This window comes from Podarcis vaucheri (genome assembly GCF_965113315.1).
Source record: "Podarcis vaucheri genome assembly, chromosome: 13".
NCBI classification, from domain to species: domain Eukaryota; kingdom Metazoa; phylum Chordata; class Lepidosauria; order Squamata; family Lacertidae; genus Podarcis; species Podarcis vaucheri.
In genome coordinates this window covers 13,592,634-13,609,114 of record NC_138751.1, presented here as the reverse complement: position 1 = coordinate 13,609,114, position 16,481 = coordinate 13,592,634, and the positions used below count along the sequence as shown (strand labels likewise).

General features: G+C 42.6%; 3 protein-coding genes across 3 annotated transcripts; all 3 read left to right on the top strand.

Annotated features, from left to right (window-relative positions):
* Positions 1-615: 615 nt before the first annotated feature.
* Positions 616-1,622, top strand: LOC309516894 (olfactory receptor 4N5-like; the record flags this gene model as incomplete). Its single annotated transcript, XM_082195849.1, has 1 exon — positions 616-1,622. One exon carries the CDS (start codon positions 616-618, stop codon positions 1,537-1,539), a length of 924 nt encoding a protein of 307 aa, XP_082051975.1. The 3' UTR covers positions 1,540-1,622.
* A 6,540-nt stretch (positions 1,623-8,162) lies between these two features.
* Positions 8,163-9,077, top strand: LOC309516899 (olfactory receptor 4N2-like; the record flags this gene model as incomplete). The annotated part of the gene is made up of 1 exon (XM_082195857.1): positions 8,163-9,077. One exon carries the CDS (start codon positions 8,163-8,165, stop codon positions 9,075-9,077), a length of 915 nt encoding a protein of 304 aa, XP_082051983.1.
* Positions 9,078-11,144: 2,067 nt separating this feature from the next.
* LOC309516882 (olfactory receptor 4N5-like) lies at positions 11,145-12,610 on the top strand. Its single transcript, XM_082195838.1, has one exon. The coding sequence runs from the start codon at positions 11,613-11,615 to the stop codon at positions 12,561-12,563; it is 951 nt and encodes a 316-aa protein (XP_082051964.1). The 5' UTR covers positions 11,145-11,612; the 3' UTR covers positions 12,564-12,610.
* The last annotated feature ends 3,871 nt before the right edge of the window (positions 12,611-16,481 follow it).

Sequence of the window (16,481 nt, the reverse complement as noted above, 5' to 3'; positions counted from 1 at the left end):
TCAGGTTGTTCACTGGGGAAGACGGTTTGATCATGTAACACTGATCCTGGCCTGACTGCACTAGCTATCATTTAGTTTCCAGAATCTTAGAATTGGAAGGCCATTCAACCTCTGTTTAAAAAACCATAAGGAAGGAGAGTCCACCACCTCTTGTGGGAATCGGTTCCACTGCTAAACAGCTTTTAGTGTCAGAAAGTTTTTCAGAATGTCTCACAGATACTAATCCCACACTCTAATCACTACAAAACACTGGCTCTGTGTTATGTACTAAGCTTGGATCCTAGAACAATAGGCAAGTAGGATCCTAGAATGCAACAATTGATTGGCCTGCAGGAAAAGACCAATCAGGCTCCAGGAGGGAAGCAGAATCAGCCATTCAGACAGGACTCATTGTGTAAATAATGTACAGTGGTACCTCAGGTTAAGTACTTAATTCGTTCCGGAGGTCCGTTCTTAACCTGAAACTGTTCTAAACCTGAAGCACCACTTTAGCTAATGGGGCCTCCTGCTGCCGCCGTGCCGCCGGAGCCCGATTTTAAAAGGAGCAGGGGAATTGCAATCATTTATTGTTTAACAATCCGAATATAATTGTTTTGCAGGACTACATCTGCAAGGATGGAAAATGGGAATCACACTGTAGTGAAAGAGTTTGTTATCCAGGGGTTGTCACAGCTCTGGGAGATGCAGCTGTTCCTTTGTGTTCTTCTCCTGCTCTTCTACATCATCATCCTACCTGCAAACTTTGTCATCATTGTGACAATTTGTAAGGACCCCCATCTGGGATCCCCCATGTTTTTCTTCTTAGCCAACTTGGCCTTCTTGGACATCTGCTACAGCTGTGTCACCCCACCAAAGCTCATGGCTAACATATTCTCTGGCCGCAGGACTATATCATACCAGGGATGTATCACTCAGATTTTTTTCATTCATTTTCTTGGTGCAGCTGAGATGTTCCTTCTCATTGCCATGGCCATTGACCGGTATGTGGCCATCTGCCAGCCACTGCGCTATGCTACTATGGTGACCCAAGTTGTCTGCTGGGGTATGTCGGTATGTTCATGGGTTGGAGGATTCCTGCACTCCATAATCCAGGTCATTCTCATCATCCCTCTCCCATTCTGTGGCCCCAATGAGCTTGACAACTTCTTCTGTGATATCACCCAGATTATTAAACTGGCTTGCACCAACACTTACACATTAGAATTTGTCATGTTTGTTAGCAGTGGCCTTGTAAGCACTGCGTGTTTCATCCTCCTGCTCATCTCTTATGGGGCCCTGCTAATAAAGGTGAGGACAAGCTCAAGCCATGGGAAGAACAAAGCCTCCTCTACATGCATCACCCACATCATCATCGCCTGCATTATGTTTGGTCCAGCCATCTACATCTACTGCCGTCCCTTCCAGGACTTTCCCTTCGACAAAGTGGTAGCCTTTTTCCACACCGTGGTCTTCCCTCTGATGAACCCCATGATCTATACACTGAGAAACAAGGAGATAAAAGTTGCTATGTGGAGACTGTTGAAGAAATATAAAAATTAGTGATTTCACAATCAGTCCCTCTTCCCAAGATTCATGGGGCACAGGCTAGACAGCACCCTTTTCTGACACTCCAATGAATGAGTATAGGGGAACAGGTGACCATGGATACTGTTTTGTGTTCCTTGGAGGAACCATGGTATTAACATAAAATAAAATAAAAATAATGCCAAATAAAAAAGACCCCACTTTTTTCCACTGAGGAAACAAAACCTTTATAAAAAACAAATTCAAAATTCAAATATCTTTAATACGGTCAATGACCAACAAGCAATTTATAAAATAAAATATGGCAATATAAGTACTATTGTACTACAGATAGCAGTGGATATATGGCCAAATCACAAAATTGGTACTTATGTTTATGACCAGGTTTCGACTTTTAAGGTTTTGAGGATTCAATTCAAATATCACTACTGTTTATTATTGTTCCTTCGATGTTTGCAATTTGAACTCCGTTGCTGACATCATTGCTTGTCTTATTCTTGTTGCGATGTAACAGTACTTCGCCACAGGCCTGTAGATTTTGGGTTCTTTGTCAGCTAAGAGGTGTCTGATATAGGTGTCGTCTGTACTACGAGGTATTTTCCTCAGAATCGGCTCGATCAGCTCTTTTCTTGAGTCTCGATATAATCGGCAATATAAGATAACATGCCCGACGGTTTCTATTTCGTTGCTGTTACAGGGACATAATCTTTGTTCGATCGGTATTTTGTTGTATCTTTCCTCTAGAAGAGCTGAAAGGAGAGCGTTAAAGCGGGCCCTGGAAAATGCCCATCGGTGTTTGGCATTATGTAGAACTTTAAGATAGTTTGCTAGATGGGGGCTTTGGGAATCGAATAGGAGTTTATGAGTTATCGGAAGTTGACTAAAGTCATTTTGGGCTTCAATGTCCCTGAGTCTTTCTTTGATTATATTCTTGGCCCTTCCCCTTTCTAAACTTAATAAATACTCTGGGGAGAGACCGTATGTGGCCAATTTTCTGAGAGTGCCCTTCAACCAACTAGATTGGAATTTGTCAAGAAGCATCAGGGAAAGTAGTCCAACCGGCGAGTTGTTCAGTCTTAGCCAAGTGCATAAGGTTCTTATCCATACTTTGGTTTTGATGCTGTACAAGCCCGCTTCCAGTCGTAGGGCGGCGTTTGGGACGCATTTAGGTGTTTGTAGGAGTGATCTAAGGAAACCTGATTGTATCTTTTCGTATGGGTCTAGATTGGAGAGGGAGACGAGTGGTGTGCCGTATAGCATTTGTGCTGTTGGTTTTGCAGCGAATAGTTTAATTGTGGCAGGAATAAAATTTCCTCCCATTGTACGATGGTATCTTAGAATTGCTGTTGTACTTTTTTGTGCTGTAGCGGAACTGTAATTTATGTGAAAATAAAAAAATTCCTTCCAGTAGCACCTTAAAGAACAACTAAGTTAGTTCTTGGTATGAGCTTTCGTATGCATGTATGTAGTGTAGTGTATCTGCAGTGTATCTGAAGAAGTGTGCATGCACACGAAAGCTCATACCAAGAACTAACTTAGTTGGTCTTTAAGGTGCTACTGGAAGGAATTTTTTTATTTTGACTATGGCAGACCAACAAGGCTACTTATCTGTAACTGTAATTTATGTGGGCAGTCTTCTTCCTTGATGCTTGGAATATAACTCCTAGGTATTTAAAGCATGTCACTTCTTCAATCTCCCAATTGTCTAATTTCCATCTATATATTTTTCTTTTGTTAGAGAAGACCATGATTTTTGTTTTTTGATAGTTCACTACTAGTTTCTCTTCTCTACAATATTGTGATAAGCTGTTAAGAGCTCTTTTAAGGCCCTTCTGAGTCTGGGACAGTATAACCGCATCATCTGCATAGAGTAGGATAGGCAGTTTTTTATCTGCTAATTTTGGGGCGTGTATATCCGCTTCTTGTAGGTGGTCTGTTAGGGAGTTTATATAGATGTTGAACAAAAAGGGGGCCAAGATGCATCCTTGTTTAACTCCCTTTGTTGTTCTAATGGAATTAGAGAGTTGACCTTCTTGGCTACATCTTATACGAAGTCGTGTGTTGTTATACAGTTTGGATATTAATAGCAGGAGACGTCGGTCTATGGATGATTTGTTGGAGTTTGTCCCAGAGTCGGGGTCTTGAGATGGAGTCAAAGGCTTCTTTAAAATCTACAAATGCTGCAAATAGGTGGTGATTATGATTATTTTGGTCTGGTTTTGGAATCAGGGTTATAAAGTCTTCCAGGTTTGAGGTGCTTTGTCTCCTCTAATATCTTATTGTATATGTCCATCAATGGCTGAATAAGCCAGTCTTTAAAAGTTTTATAGTATTTTGCTGACAAACCATCTGGCCTTGGTGTTTTACCAAGCTGCATCTGATTTATTGCATTCTCAACCTCTTGTCTTGTGATCAGTCCATTAAGTAGGATCTTTTTATTTTCGGGAATTTTTGGCAATCCATGTACTTGGATAAATTGTTCGATTTTACCATTATCTTCTTTTCCATTTTTATGCAGTTGTTTATAGTATTTCTTAAAACATCTTATCTCTGCAGGATTCTCCATAGACTTTCCTTCTGATACAATATTAGTAATAGTACTTTGTTTTTGTCTCTTTTTTAACTGCCAAGCCAGCAATTTTCCACATTTATTTGCCAATTCAAAGTTTCTCTGTCTCATCATTCCCCCCCCCCATTCTATTTCCTGATTTATAATCTGGGAGTATTGGATCTGTAGTGCTTTAATTTCCTTTTGAATCTGCTGGTTCTTCGGATTAGATCTCAAGTTCTTATCTTTATCTTTTAATTGAGAAAGAATATTGTCTTTTTTCTCATTCTGTATCCTTTTCTTGATCAAACTTTGTTGTATGAGGAATCCTCTCATTACTGCCTTACTTGCATCCCAAACGACTCTTATTTCCATCTCAGAATTAACATTTGTCTCAAAGTAATCCTTTAGAGTCTTTTGGGACTTCCTAATCATCTGCTCATTGCTCAATAAATCATCGTTCATTCTTGATCTCCGCAGGCAGCTGGATCGAGGTGGGTCGGGGCTGCTGATTCTTCTAGACCTGTCAGCAGCCTTCGACATGGCCGATCACGAACTCCTGGACCACAGCCTTGCTGACGTGGGGATCCAGGGCACAGTCTTTCAATGGCTGCACTTGTTTATCTTTGGTCGGGGACAGAGGGTGGCGCTTGGGGGGGGGAACTGTCATCGCGCTACTCCCTGGTGTGTGGAGTGCCTCAGGGTGCGATACTCTCCCTGATGCTTTTCAACATCTTTATGCGCCCCCACGCCCAGCTTGTCTGGAGTTTTGGGTTGGGCTGCCATCAGTATGCTGATGACACCCAACTCTATCTGTTGATGCATGGCCATCCTGACTCGCCCCCAGACACACTGATCAGATGTTTGGAAGCTGTGGCTGGATGGCTACATGGGAGCCAGTTGAAGTTAAATCCTTCGAAGACAGAGGTCCTTTGGCTGGGTCGGGACAATATGGGATTGGGGGGGCAACTCCCATCTCTTGTGGGGGCGTAATTAGTGCCAGCACCGTCCGTTAAGAGTTTGTGTGTAATCTTCAACACCTCCCTTTTCATGGAGGCGCAGGTTGAAGCTATAACAAAGGCGGCATTTTTTCATCTCCACCAAGCTAAGCAGTTGGCTCCTTACCTCTCTCGCCCTGACCTAGCCACTGTGATCCACGTGACGGTCACCTCCAGACTGGATTATTGTAACTCGCTCCACGTGGGGCTGCCCTTGAGACTGACCCAGAAACTCCAGCGGGTGCAGAATACTGCAGCGAGACTCCTTACGGGGTCCTCGCTGTGAGATCACATTTACCCGGTGCTATACCAGCTGCACTGGCTCCCAGTGGAGTACAGCATCAGGTTTAAGGTGCTGGTTTTAACCTTCAAAGCCCTATACGGCCTAGGACCCTCATACCTACGAGACCGCCTCTCCTGGTATGTCCCACAGAGGAACTTACGATCTTCAAACAAAAACATCTTGGAGGTCCCAGGCCACAGAGAGGTTAGGCTGGCCTCAACCAGAGCCAGGGCTTTTTCGGCTGTGGCTCCGATCTGGTGGAATGCTCTGCCACAAGAGACTAGGGCCCTGCAGGACTTGACATCTTTCCACAGGGACTGCAAGACAGAGCTGTTCCATCAAGCATTTGGTCAAGGCACAGCCTGACTCCCTCCTTTGGCAATCTTCACAGAACTCTAGCCCAATGGTTGCCATCAATTTGATTTGAATTAATTTTATAATGAAATGATTTTAGAATCTTGTATTATTTTATTGTTGTTAGCCACCCTGAGCCCGGCTTTGGCTGGGGAGGGCGGGATATAAATAATTTATTATTATTATTATTATTATTATTATTATTATTATTATTATTATTAATCTGTAAGACCCCTGCAGAGACAATTTTATTTCCAACAACACTGCATTATGATACGAGCAGGTCAGTTTGGACAATACTGAGGCAGATTGACCTGTCCTTTCTTGATGTTTATTTTTTGTGATGTTTGTTACTGAGAAAATTAATAAAAATATTTAAAAAATAATCATTTAACAAAACTGTGTTATTACTACCCATAGTCCATAGCCATATATGTATCATATAATTAATTCATGTACAAAAAAGGAGAGCTGTTATTTACCCTGTGTTGAGGTTTAATAAAAAAAATAAACAATTAAATGGGGAAGTGACTAGAAAATGGGGTTCTCAAACCTCATGCTGATTATCAATATCCTTGAAGCACCACTGAAATAAAAGAAATTGCTAACCTTTTTAATGAGGTCCTCTGGGATCACTGGAAGGTGTTTCTTCTGGGCTCAGTATATCCTTGGATGCACTTCTTCCATAGGCAATATAAGTATGAGGATGAGGAAGATTTCTTCTGCCAGAAGGGCTGTCTGCAAATTGAAAGGGATCAAAGGGTAAGTGTTTGTCTCATCTCTGCTCTTTTTTACATTGTCTTTTTGCATGGCTTTAGTTTTCCTCCCTTGCTCCTCTATTGATCATTTGTTTTAATTTGGATACCAGTTGTCCTGCTTGCTGGCATCTGGTGGGCCACACTGAGAAGAAGATGCTGGGGCCACTGGCCTCATCCTGCAGACCCTTCTTATGTTCTTATCTTCCTTGCTAATCACTACTAAGGAAGTAAAGAGAACACGGAGGAGGGGTCTGGTGGAGGATCAGGATGGGTGGCATGGTGGCTGCTTTTTTCTGGATGCCTCAAGCCTTTATGGCAGAGTTGACTAAGCTGCAGCCCTCCAGCTGTTGTTCAGCTCTCACCAGCTCCAGGTACCACGGCAAGTGGTCAGGGATGGTGACAGTTGTGGTCCAGCAATATCTAGAGGACTAGGGGCTCCCTGTTCTTGCTTTAAGGGGACAGCCATTACTTTCAATGCAAAAACTAGAATGAATTTGTATTAAAATGCTGATTGATTTTGATTAGGACTCTTTTTCTAAACAAATATCAAACTGATGTTGAAATGTGGGAAACTGAATTTAAGATAGGAAAAATGAGAAACCAAGAAACTGAAAATGACAAATCCTTCTTTCCCTAGTCCCTGAGCTCTGCATGTGTGGCCAGCACTACCATTTAGACAAATTGAAGAAGCTGCCTCAGGTGGCAAATGCTGGAGGGTGGGAAATGTGGAGGACAGAACTGTGTGTTCCATATGGTCTTCCCTTTGCATCCTAAGCTAGTTGTAGTTGATGTGTAGTTGAGGATTCTCTGGTATCAAAGCAATGCTAAGCTGCCAGTTTTGTCAGCAGCTGAGTGTGGTATTATGGGGTGGGGGCACCATCTTATTCAGGCTTCCTCAGCCTCAGCCCTCCAGATGTTTTTGGCCTACAACTCCCATGATCCCTAGCTAGCAGGACCAGTGGTTAGGGTTTATGAGAATTGTAGTCTCAAAACATCTGGAGGGCCGAGGTTGAGGAAGCCAGATCTTATTCCTCATTTCAGGCAGCAAAAGTTTTTCAGTCAGATCTGATCATTCTATCATGGTCTTGAGAATCTCTGTGGTTGGAGGAAGGAAGGAATAGGGTCCAGAAGCAGCAGGAGCAGCAGCAGCAGCAGCAATGAATCTCAGTCTTGTTATCCTTAGATTTGGAAATGGGCCATAACTCAGTGGTAATCTGTTTTGCACTTCAGAAGGCCCCAGGCTCAATCCATTCATATAAGTGCATGTTTCAAACAATAGTTGTATTGTGGTTTATTGTTTCTGAAAGTGCTAATGTGGTCAATTTGGCTTTAACTGCACACTGAATTGAATTTCTCCTCTTCACTATCAGTGACATCATGTTCTAATTGCTCAGGAGTCCATGTGACTCATCTCCTGGGTTTAGTTTTCTGAACATATTATAGCCATCTAGTCCAGCTGGAGCACATATCACTGAGACATCTATCCCATACAGTGCTGTTAGGCAATCATCATTTCTCTGCGCAAAAGCCACAGAACTGAATGTAACATGAACCCATGAGTTAGTTTGATCTGCTCCTGGCCGGCCTACCAATTGGTTGCATTTATAATAAGAAGTATAAATGGGGGCAGTGGGATTGCAATCATTTATTGTTTAACAATCCGAATATAATTGTTTTGCAGGACTACATATGCAAGGATGGAAAATGGGAATCACACTGTGGTGAAAGAGTTTGTTATCCAGGGGTTGTCACAGCTCTGGGAGATGCAGCTGTTCCTTTGTGTTCTTCTCCTGCTCTTCTACATCATCATCCTACCTGCAAACTTTGTCATCATTGTGACAATCTGTAAGGACCCCCATCTGGGATCCCCCATGTTTTTCTTCTTAGCCAACTTGGCCTTCTTGGACATCTGCTACAGCTGTGTCACCCCACCAAAGCTCATGGCTAACATATTCTCTGGCCGCAGGACTATATCATACCAGGGATGTATCACTCAGATTTTTTTCATTCATTTTCTTGGTGCAGCTGAGATGTTCCTTCTCATTGCCATGGCCATCGACCGGTATGTGGCCATCTGCCAGCCACTGCGCTATGCTACTATGGTGACCCAAGTAGTCTGCTGGGGTATGCTGGTATGTTCATGGGTTGGAGGATTCCTGCACTCCATAATCCAGGTCATTCTCATCATCCCTCTGCCATTCTGTGGCCCCAATGAGCTCGACAACTACTTCTGTGATGTCGCCCAGTTCATTAGGCTGGCTTGCACCAACACTTACACATTAGAATTTTTCATGTTTGTTAGCAGTGGCCTGGTAAGTGCTGCATGTTTCATCCTCCTCCTCATCTCTTATGGGGCCCTGCTAATAAAGGTGAGGACAAGCTCAAGCCATGGGAAGAACAAAGCCTCCTCTACATGCATCACCCACATCATCATCGCCTGCATTATGTTTGGTCCAGCCATCTACATCAACTGCCATCCCTTCCAGGACTATCCCTTTGACAAGGTGGTGGCCTTTTTCCACACCATGGTCTTCCCTCTGATGAACCCCATGATCTATACACTGAGGAACAAGGAGATAAAAGTTGCTATGTGGAAACTGATGAAGAAATAAAGAAATTAGTGATTTCACCATCAGTCCCTCTTCCCAAGATTAATGGGGCACAGGGTTCTCATGGATGTGTAGATCTTATGCAAATAGGGTAGACATCATCGCTTTCTGACACTCCAATGAATGTACATTGGGGAACATGAATACTGTTTCGTGTTCCTTGGATGAACCATGGTATTAACATGACAAAAATCATATTAATATAAAATCATATATAAATATTTCCAAATAAAAAACACCCATTTTTCACCGAGAAAGCAAAACCTTTATATAAAAACAAAAACAAAATAAAAGCAATAGAACTCCTGGTGTTTTGGTCATTGTTCTCAAATATGTGTCTCCTTTGAGGAATGTAGCAGAAGAGAAAATCCATAGCCTGTGTACTGCCCCCCCAAAAATCATCATGACACCCCCACCTTATCATACTTTCCTAAGCATGTTTATGCAAATATATTTACTTCCCAATAAGTGTAGTTAGGATTGCAAAATGGGGTTGTCAGCCACAAGCTTCCAATCAACATCCTTGAAGTAGCCTTGAAGCATTGGAAATAAATGAAAAAGAAGTTTGGTTTATAATAAGGCCCTTGGGAGCCTGTGGAAGGGTTGTACCCAAGAGCCCAGCTTATCCTTTGATACACACCTCCTCACCTTCAGCTCTCCCAGGGCCAGAAGTAATATAGCATGGGAGGATGAGCAGACCTGCCGCTGCCTCAAGGGCTGTCATACACTTGGTGGAAGCAGGGGGTAAGTGACAGCTACATCTTCACACTTCAGCCTTCTCTGTCTCCCATCATACCCCTTCCTTCCTTCCTTCCTTCCTTCCTTCCTTCTACAAGAAAGCAAGAGGAGCGATAAAGGAATAGGGTGAGGGAGCTGAAGTGACTGTATTCACTCCTTTAGCCACAAGGTCTTTGATGGGATGGGCAAGGTTCTGAATTCTGTCTGCTACCAATAGTGAAGTGGTACAGAGGCCACAGAGTCAATCCCTGGGTTCTCCAGGTAGGGAAGACTCCTGTCTAAAATCCTGGAGAGCAACTGCCAGTCAGTGCAGATAATACCAAGCTAGATAGACGAATGGTCTCACTCAGTATAAGACAGCTTCCTATGTTCTTTATGTTCCTATGTTCTTATATTCTTTATCTAAACTGTTTTTTCTCTCATTAGTAGTTTAAAAGGAAACATACATTCATTGTTTTCTATGTTGCAAAAGATAGTCTAAAACTTGAACCCATTTTAATGTGAGAAGAACAATCATGCCTTTTCTCTTGGAGGGACTGGGGTTCAGAAAAAGAAAGGCAATATTTTGAGGTCCCTCTTCTGGAAAACTCATGTGTCTGCATATTTTCTACTTCACAGGTCCATAATGTGGGTATCTGAGAGAGAACCTTTATGTATGTGTATCTATTTCCTATGATTATTCAGTCCCATTATTTATACATGGAATGGAAGGTTCAGCATATTTGCTTTATTTACAAATATCCAAGCAAAGAATGATGGAAGCAAGCAGGCGCTCCTAAAGCAGGCAATAAATCTTCAGAGAACAACTTCTGTACTCTCTTAACTCCATTTAGGCACTATAAGCACAGGATCTCTCTAATCAAATATTTTTGCTCGTTCTCTCTACCCACTTCTGCCCACAGCTGGATATTTCTTATCTCTTCCTGATCTGATGGGTATCTAATTCAAAAGATGTATATAACTCATATATATTGCCCAGAGGAGAGAGAGAGTTCGTTACATACTGAGCACTCAGCCTAAACTATTAGCACACCAGTAGCCTAACAAGGAGGACATTAGTAGCCAATCATAACATTATTTCTACTGCATTAAGTTGGGCAGCAAGTGAAAGAGCACTAAAATATGAAATGCACAGATGAGCCTCAAACTGATGCTTATTAAATAGAAATTTCACCGCTCTATTTTTCTCATTTTTTTATTTCAGCCAATAACCAGTAGAGAATATCCCTCCTTGCAATTCTTTCACTAGAACAGGGAAGGAAAACCTGTGGTCCTTTTGGTGTTGCTGGGCTGCATCAAGGCCCAGACAGTATGGACAATGGTCCCAGATTATGTTGTTGGAATGTGGAGGTGAATGCTCAGCCGAAGCTGAACTGAATACTGAACCCCTCTTGGAGGAGCATGCTTTACCCCAGATATAATCACACTGAGACTCTGGGTTTAGGAAAACACGGAAGCCAGTGTTTATTAGAGGAAATATATGTTTGGTAAAAAAAGAGATTACCAAGCTTTAGTCAAGAAAGTGCACCTATTCCTGGCACTTTGAAAACTATACCAGTATGATAAACTTCTTTTCATTTGAAATTGACTTTTCATTTGCCTTTTGAAAAAGCAATAGCTGGACAAGATACCCAAACGATAACTGGACCACTGGTTTCTTACAAACCAGCCAATCAATGGGCTGTATGCACTGTTTATATAACCTTGAGATGAAAGGGTGGAGAGGGGAAACCCACCTTGCAGATTTTTCCTGTTTAATATCTTCATCATTATTTGACTGCAGAGCTATGCACTCTAAAAATGGAACAATGGAACCATACAGTAGTGGAGATGGAACTGAACTCTACAGTAGTGACAGAGTTTGTTCTCCAGGGATTATCACAGATCTGGGAGCTGCAGCTGTTCCTCTGTTGTCTCCTCCTGCTCTTCTATGTCATCATCCTACCTGGGAACATCCTTATCATTGTGACCATTTTGAATTATTCCCATCTGGGATCCCCCATGTTTTTCTTCTTGGCCAATTTGGCTTTGATGGACATCTGCTACAGCTGTGTCACCCCTCCAAAGATGATAGCCAACGCCTTGGCTGGCTGCAGAACCATCTCCTACAGGGGCTGCATTGCGCAGCTTTTCTTCATTCATTTTCTGGGTGGGGCCGAGATCAACCTCCTTATTGCCATGGCTGTGGATCGGTATGTAGCCATCTGCCACCCACTGCACTATGCCACTGTGATGACCAGAGTGGTTTGCTGGATGTTAGTTGCAGGTTCATGGGCAGGAGGATTCATACATTCTATAATCCAGGTGATTCTCATCATACCACTTCCTTTCTGTGGCCCCAATGAACTGGACAATTTCTTTTGTGACATCACCCAGATCATCAAGCTGGCTTGCACCAACACTTATGCATTAGAATTTGTCATGTTTGTTAACAGTGGTCTGGTTACTACTGGATGTTTCATCCTCCTCCTTATTTCATATGGGGCTTTGCTGGTCAAGGTGAGGACAGGCTCTGGTCAAGGGAAGAGCAAAGCCTCCTCTACGTGCATCACCCACATCATCATTGTCTTCATCATGTTTGGTCCGGCTATCTACATCTACTGCCGTCCCTTCCAAGATTTCCCCTTTGACAAGATAGTGGCTTTTTTCCACACTGTGGTCTTCCCTTTGATGAACCCCACAATCTACACACTAAGGAACAAGGAGATCAAAGTTGCTATGTGGAGACTGATGATGAAGTATAAAATTTAGGCAGATATCGGAAAGGAAAATAGAGTGTAGTGCTTCAGTGATCACTTTATGTTCTATTTTACTTTACCATCCCAGTTTCTTGGATTAATGTTGTAGTAACACAGTAGTGTCTTTATAGTGAGTGCATATCATCAAAGGTAAATTTTAAGGGTTGATTTGAAATGAAGTATTTCTATGAAATAAAGTGATATAAGTGAATGAAATGGATTTTCAACACTGTAGTCCAATTAACTGTGTAGTAAAGATAGCACATATTTTTAATAACTTTTGAATAACTTGCCAAAACCAGTCTTCATGCTGGAAAATGTTAGCTATTTTTGAGTCATTCAGATTTGTGCTGCAGTTTCACCCCCAAACCTTTGTGGTAAAATAGACTCCTTAAACAAAAATTGAAGATGAATCTTTACTTGTCAGGGTGGCAACAACTGAACAAGCTGTATTATTTATATACTGAGTTCAATACAATTTATTTCTCTCCCTTGAGCCCAAGAGAGGGTTTGGTCTTCTTGCTCCAAAAATACAGACTTTCATAGCAATGCATAAATCGTTAGTCCATTTTTTTCCGGACAGAGCCTGCTTGAAGTCTTCACACTCCCATGTTCTCAGGCAACAAAATGACAGCAAGACACCCCCACCTCACATTTCTCTCTCTCACACACACACACACTTTTAAAGGCAGTTAACAAGTTAACAATACAATTTATGCTTTGTAAAATACATTTTCTCCCAAATACAGTACAAAACTATCAGGAAACACTTGAAGCACATTTGTTTCCTTCACATCTTCCTACTTACACACTCTTACAAGTGTTGGAAATGTTGAGAACATTCTCCAAATAATGATGAGTATTTGTAATAAGTTATCAGAAGAGTAAAGTTTATCCATTTTTGTTCCAATCATTAGACATTCTAAGAATATTCAAGTGTAATCTATGCAGCAGAGGTGGGTACGTTGTGACCCTCGAGACATTGCTGGACTCCAGCTCCCATCATTCCTGACCAACGGCCATGCTGGCTGAAGCTGATGGGAGTTGGTGTCCAGTGACATATTTAGGGTTCATGTGCCTAAGCCTCCTATAGAGGAACCCTGTATTATTAAAATTGCACAGAAAACAAAAAACTGATAGATTTCTGTGCAATCCAAACTCATGATCTACCTATATTGAATGCCCTGATATCCTTATACCATATAGCTGTGAGTTTGCATTTCTTAGTACAGAAAGTATTGATCTGATATGTAGAGATCTTTCCTATTCTAATTAATTCAAGATGGTTTCTGGAAGCTTCTCTGTGTGAAAGAAACAAGCAGAAGGTTCACGATGTTTGGGTTATTCCTTCAGAGATGCTGGGCCTGGGTTTCACTGTCCTTGCTGTCTTTCTTTCCTTCTGGTGTGGTGTTCTGTACATAGTATGCTTAGTGTTAAGGTTTAGACTTATTATAATTTATTATAAGTTTAAGTTAAGTCTGCTGCAACTGGAGTTCTTATGGACAGTGCCAGTCCTGAATGTATTGGATTTGTGACCATTATGCTCATTTGCCTTCAGTAGCAGTAAAGCTCTGCTGGATGAAATACAATTGCCTCTTGCCTCTTGTCTATTTACTGGGAATCCGACAACTTGTTTAAGGTTTTACTCTGCTAACTATACATTGGAGTTCTGCTCTGGGTGATATTGAGTAGAATTTCATGACAGTAGCCAGTCATATTTTACTATTTAACAGCACCACAAAGCCAAATTAGGCAGCACTAATCTAAATAACCAATCACACAACTTCCTTGTAAGATATGGCTACATAAGATATGGCAATTAGAATAAGATGGGTTATTTGATTATTGATGTAAACCCCCCAAATGTATTTTTTATTGTTAAGCTTTTACCTCTATCTTCAGTACATTTTATTTTATTGCTTTGGCTAGTGGCTGATGCAAATAAAGATTATTCTGATTCTATATGAACATGTTGCAGTGCCAGCTCATAACTGGGGTAATGCATTCTGCCAATGTGGAAAAGAGCAAATTTCTTCACTGCTGATAAGGATCCAGAGCAGGCCTGACTGGATTTCAGAGCCCATCAAGCAAAAGCAGAGTCATCAAGAAAGGCAGGAGTCAAAGAGTGACAATCCAGCTAACAGTTGCAGTCAGTGCTGGATTTACGTATAAGCTAAACAAGCTATAGTTTAGGGCCCCACTCTCTTGGGGCTCTCAAAAAATGTAAAGGAAAAAACCTGGATGTACATTTCCAAAATATAAGATAAAAAAACAAATAAAATAAAACCTACATACAGGAACAGTGTTTTGTGTTGTGTATGGACCTATTAGGTCCATAAATTACCATATAGCATATATTCAACACAAAAAACAGCAACAATTTCTTGTTGATAAAGGACAGCTAGACATATAAAGGGCCCCATTACCTTCAGTAGCTTAGGGCCTCATCAGACCAAAATCTGGCCCAGGTTGCAGTAAGCTGATCAAAAGTAGATGAGAGAAATTAACAGTAATGCAACAATCATGTCTACCAAAGGAAGAGATTGTTTATAACAACAACAACAACAACAACAACAACAACAACAACAACAACAACAACACAGTGGTGCCTCGCAAGACGAAAAGAATCCATTCTGTGATTCTCTTCGTCTAGCGGTTTTTTCGTCTTGCGAAGCAAGCCTATTGAAGGATTAGCGGATTAGCACTATTAGCGGCTTTTAGCGGCTTTTAGCGGCTTTTAGCGGCTTATCTGCTGATCGGATCAGCTGATAAGCGGCTTAGCGGCTTAGAAAAAGGGTGGGAAAAGGGGAAAAAACCAGCAGGAACTCGCAAGACATTGTCGTCTTGCGAAGCAAGCCCATAGGAAATTCGTTTTGCGAAGCACCTCCAAAACGGAAAACTCTTTCGTCTAGCGAGTTTTCCGTCTTGCGAGGCATTCGTCTTGCGGGGCACCACTGTAATAAAATAATAATAATAATTTATTATTTATACCCCACCCATCTGGCTGGGCTTCCCCAGCCACTCTGGGCAGCTTCCAAAAAAAATATTAAAACACTGCTGTCAGAGCTGCTTCCAGATCCAGCTCACAGAGGACCACGCTAGCCGGCAATACTGTATAAAAGTCTTTATTGAGTTAGTTTCCATTTTCAAGCCGCAGCGTGCAGCTCTACGTCTTAGAAGCTAGACCGGCGAAGCTCCGTCTGAGTCTCCGCCTCCTGTACACCAACTTAATACCCTAGCCTTACTCCACCTCTTCTGTCTTTCCTTCCTTCTCTGGGTCCCTCTGCCCCCCGGGGTCTCTTCCTTCCTGGACTCTTCTGACGCTGACCCCCCGGACCCTTCTGTCTCCTTGCGGCGGGCTTTAGGACGTGGCTCCCTATCCGGGCTGCTTACTGTGCCGCCTTCCTGTGCATTTGAACTTGGCGTGCACGCCCAACCTTCCACCTTCCTCTTGACCGTTTCTTCGGTCCCCGATGGAGGTGTGGCCACTCCTGACTCATGCCCCCCCGCCTCCGGCGAGCTGCCGGATCCCGATACCTGGCGCCCTTCCTCCCCACTGCGCTCTGTTGGGGACGCTGGCCCCGATTTCCAACTGCTGCTCTCTGAGTCCCCTCTGGTCCCTTCTTCCTGGGGTGTCCCCCTAGGCCCCCCCTTGCTCTGACCACTGGCGCTCCTTTCTGTGAATCTTCCAATTCACTGGAAAGACTCGGAGATCTCGGGTCGTTGTCATCACTCATCTTTCCTTCGGACTCCTCCCCCTCGCTCTCTGTTTCCTCCCTTTCCTGCGCCTCTGCTCCTGAACCCCTGACATCCATCCCCCCCTCGAAGCCCCCCCTTCCCCCCTCCCCTCCTTCAGGTGTGGATGCTGGGTGCGCCATTGTTATGGGGGTGAATGCCAGATACAGTTCACTTCCCGTGGCGTGCATCCAAC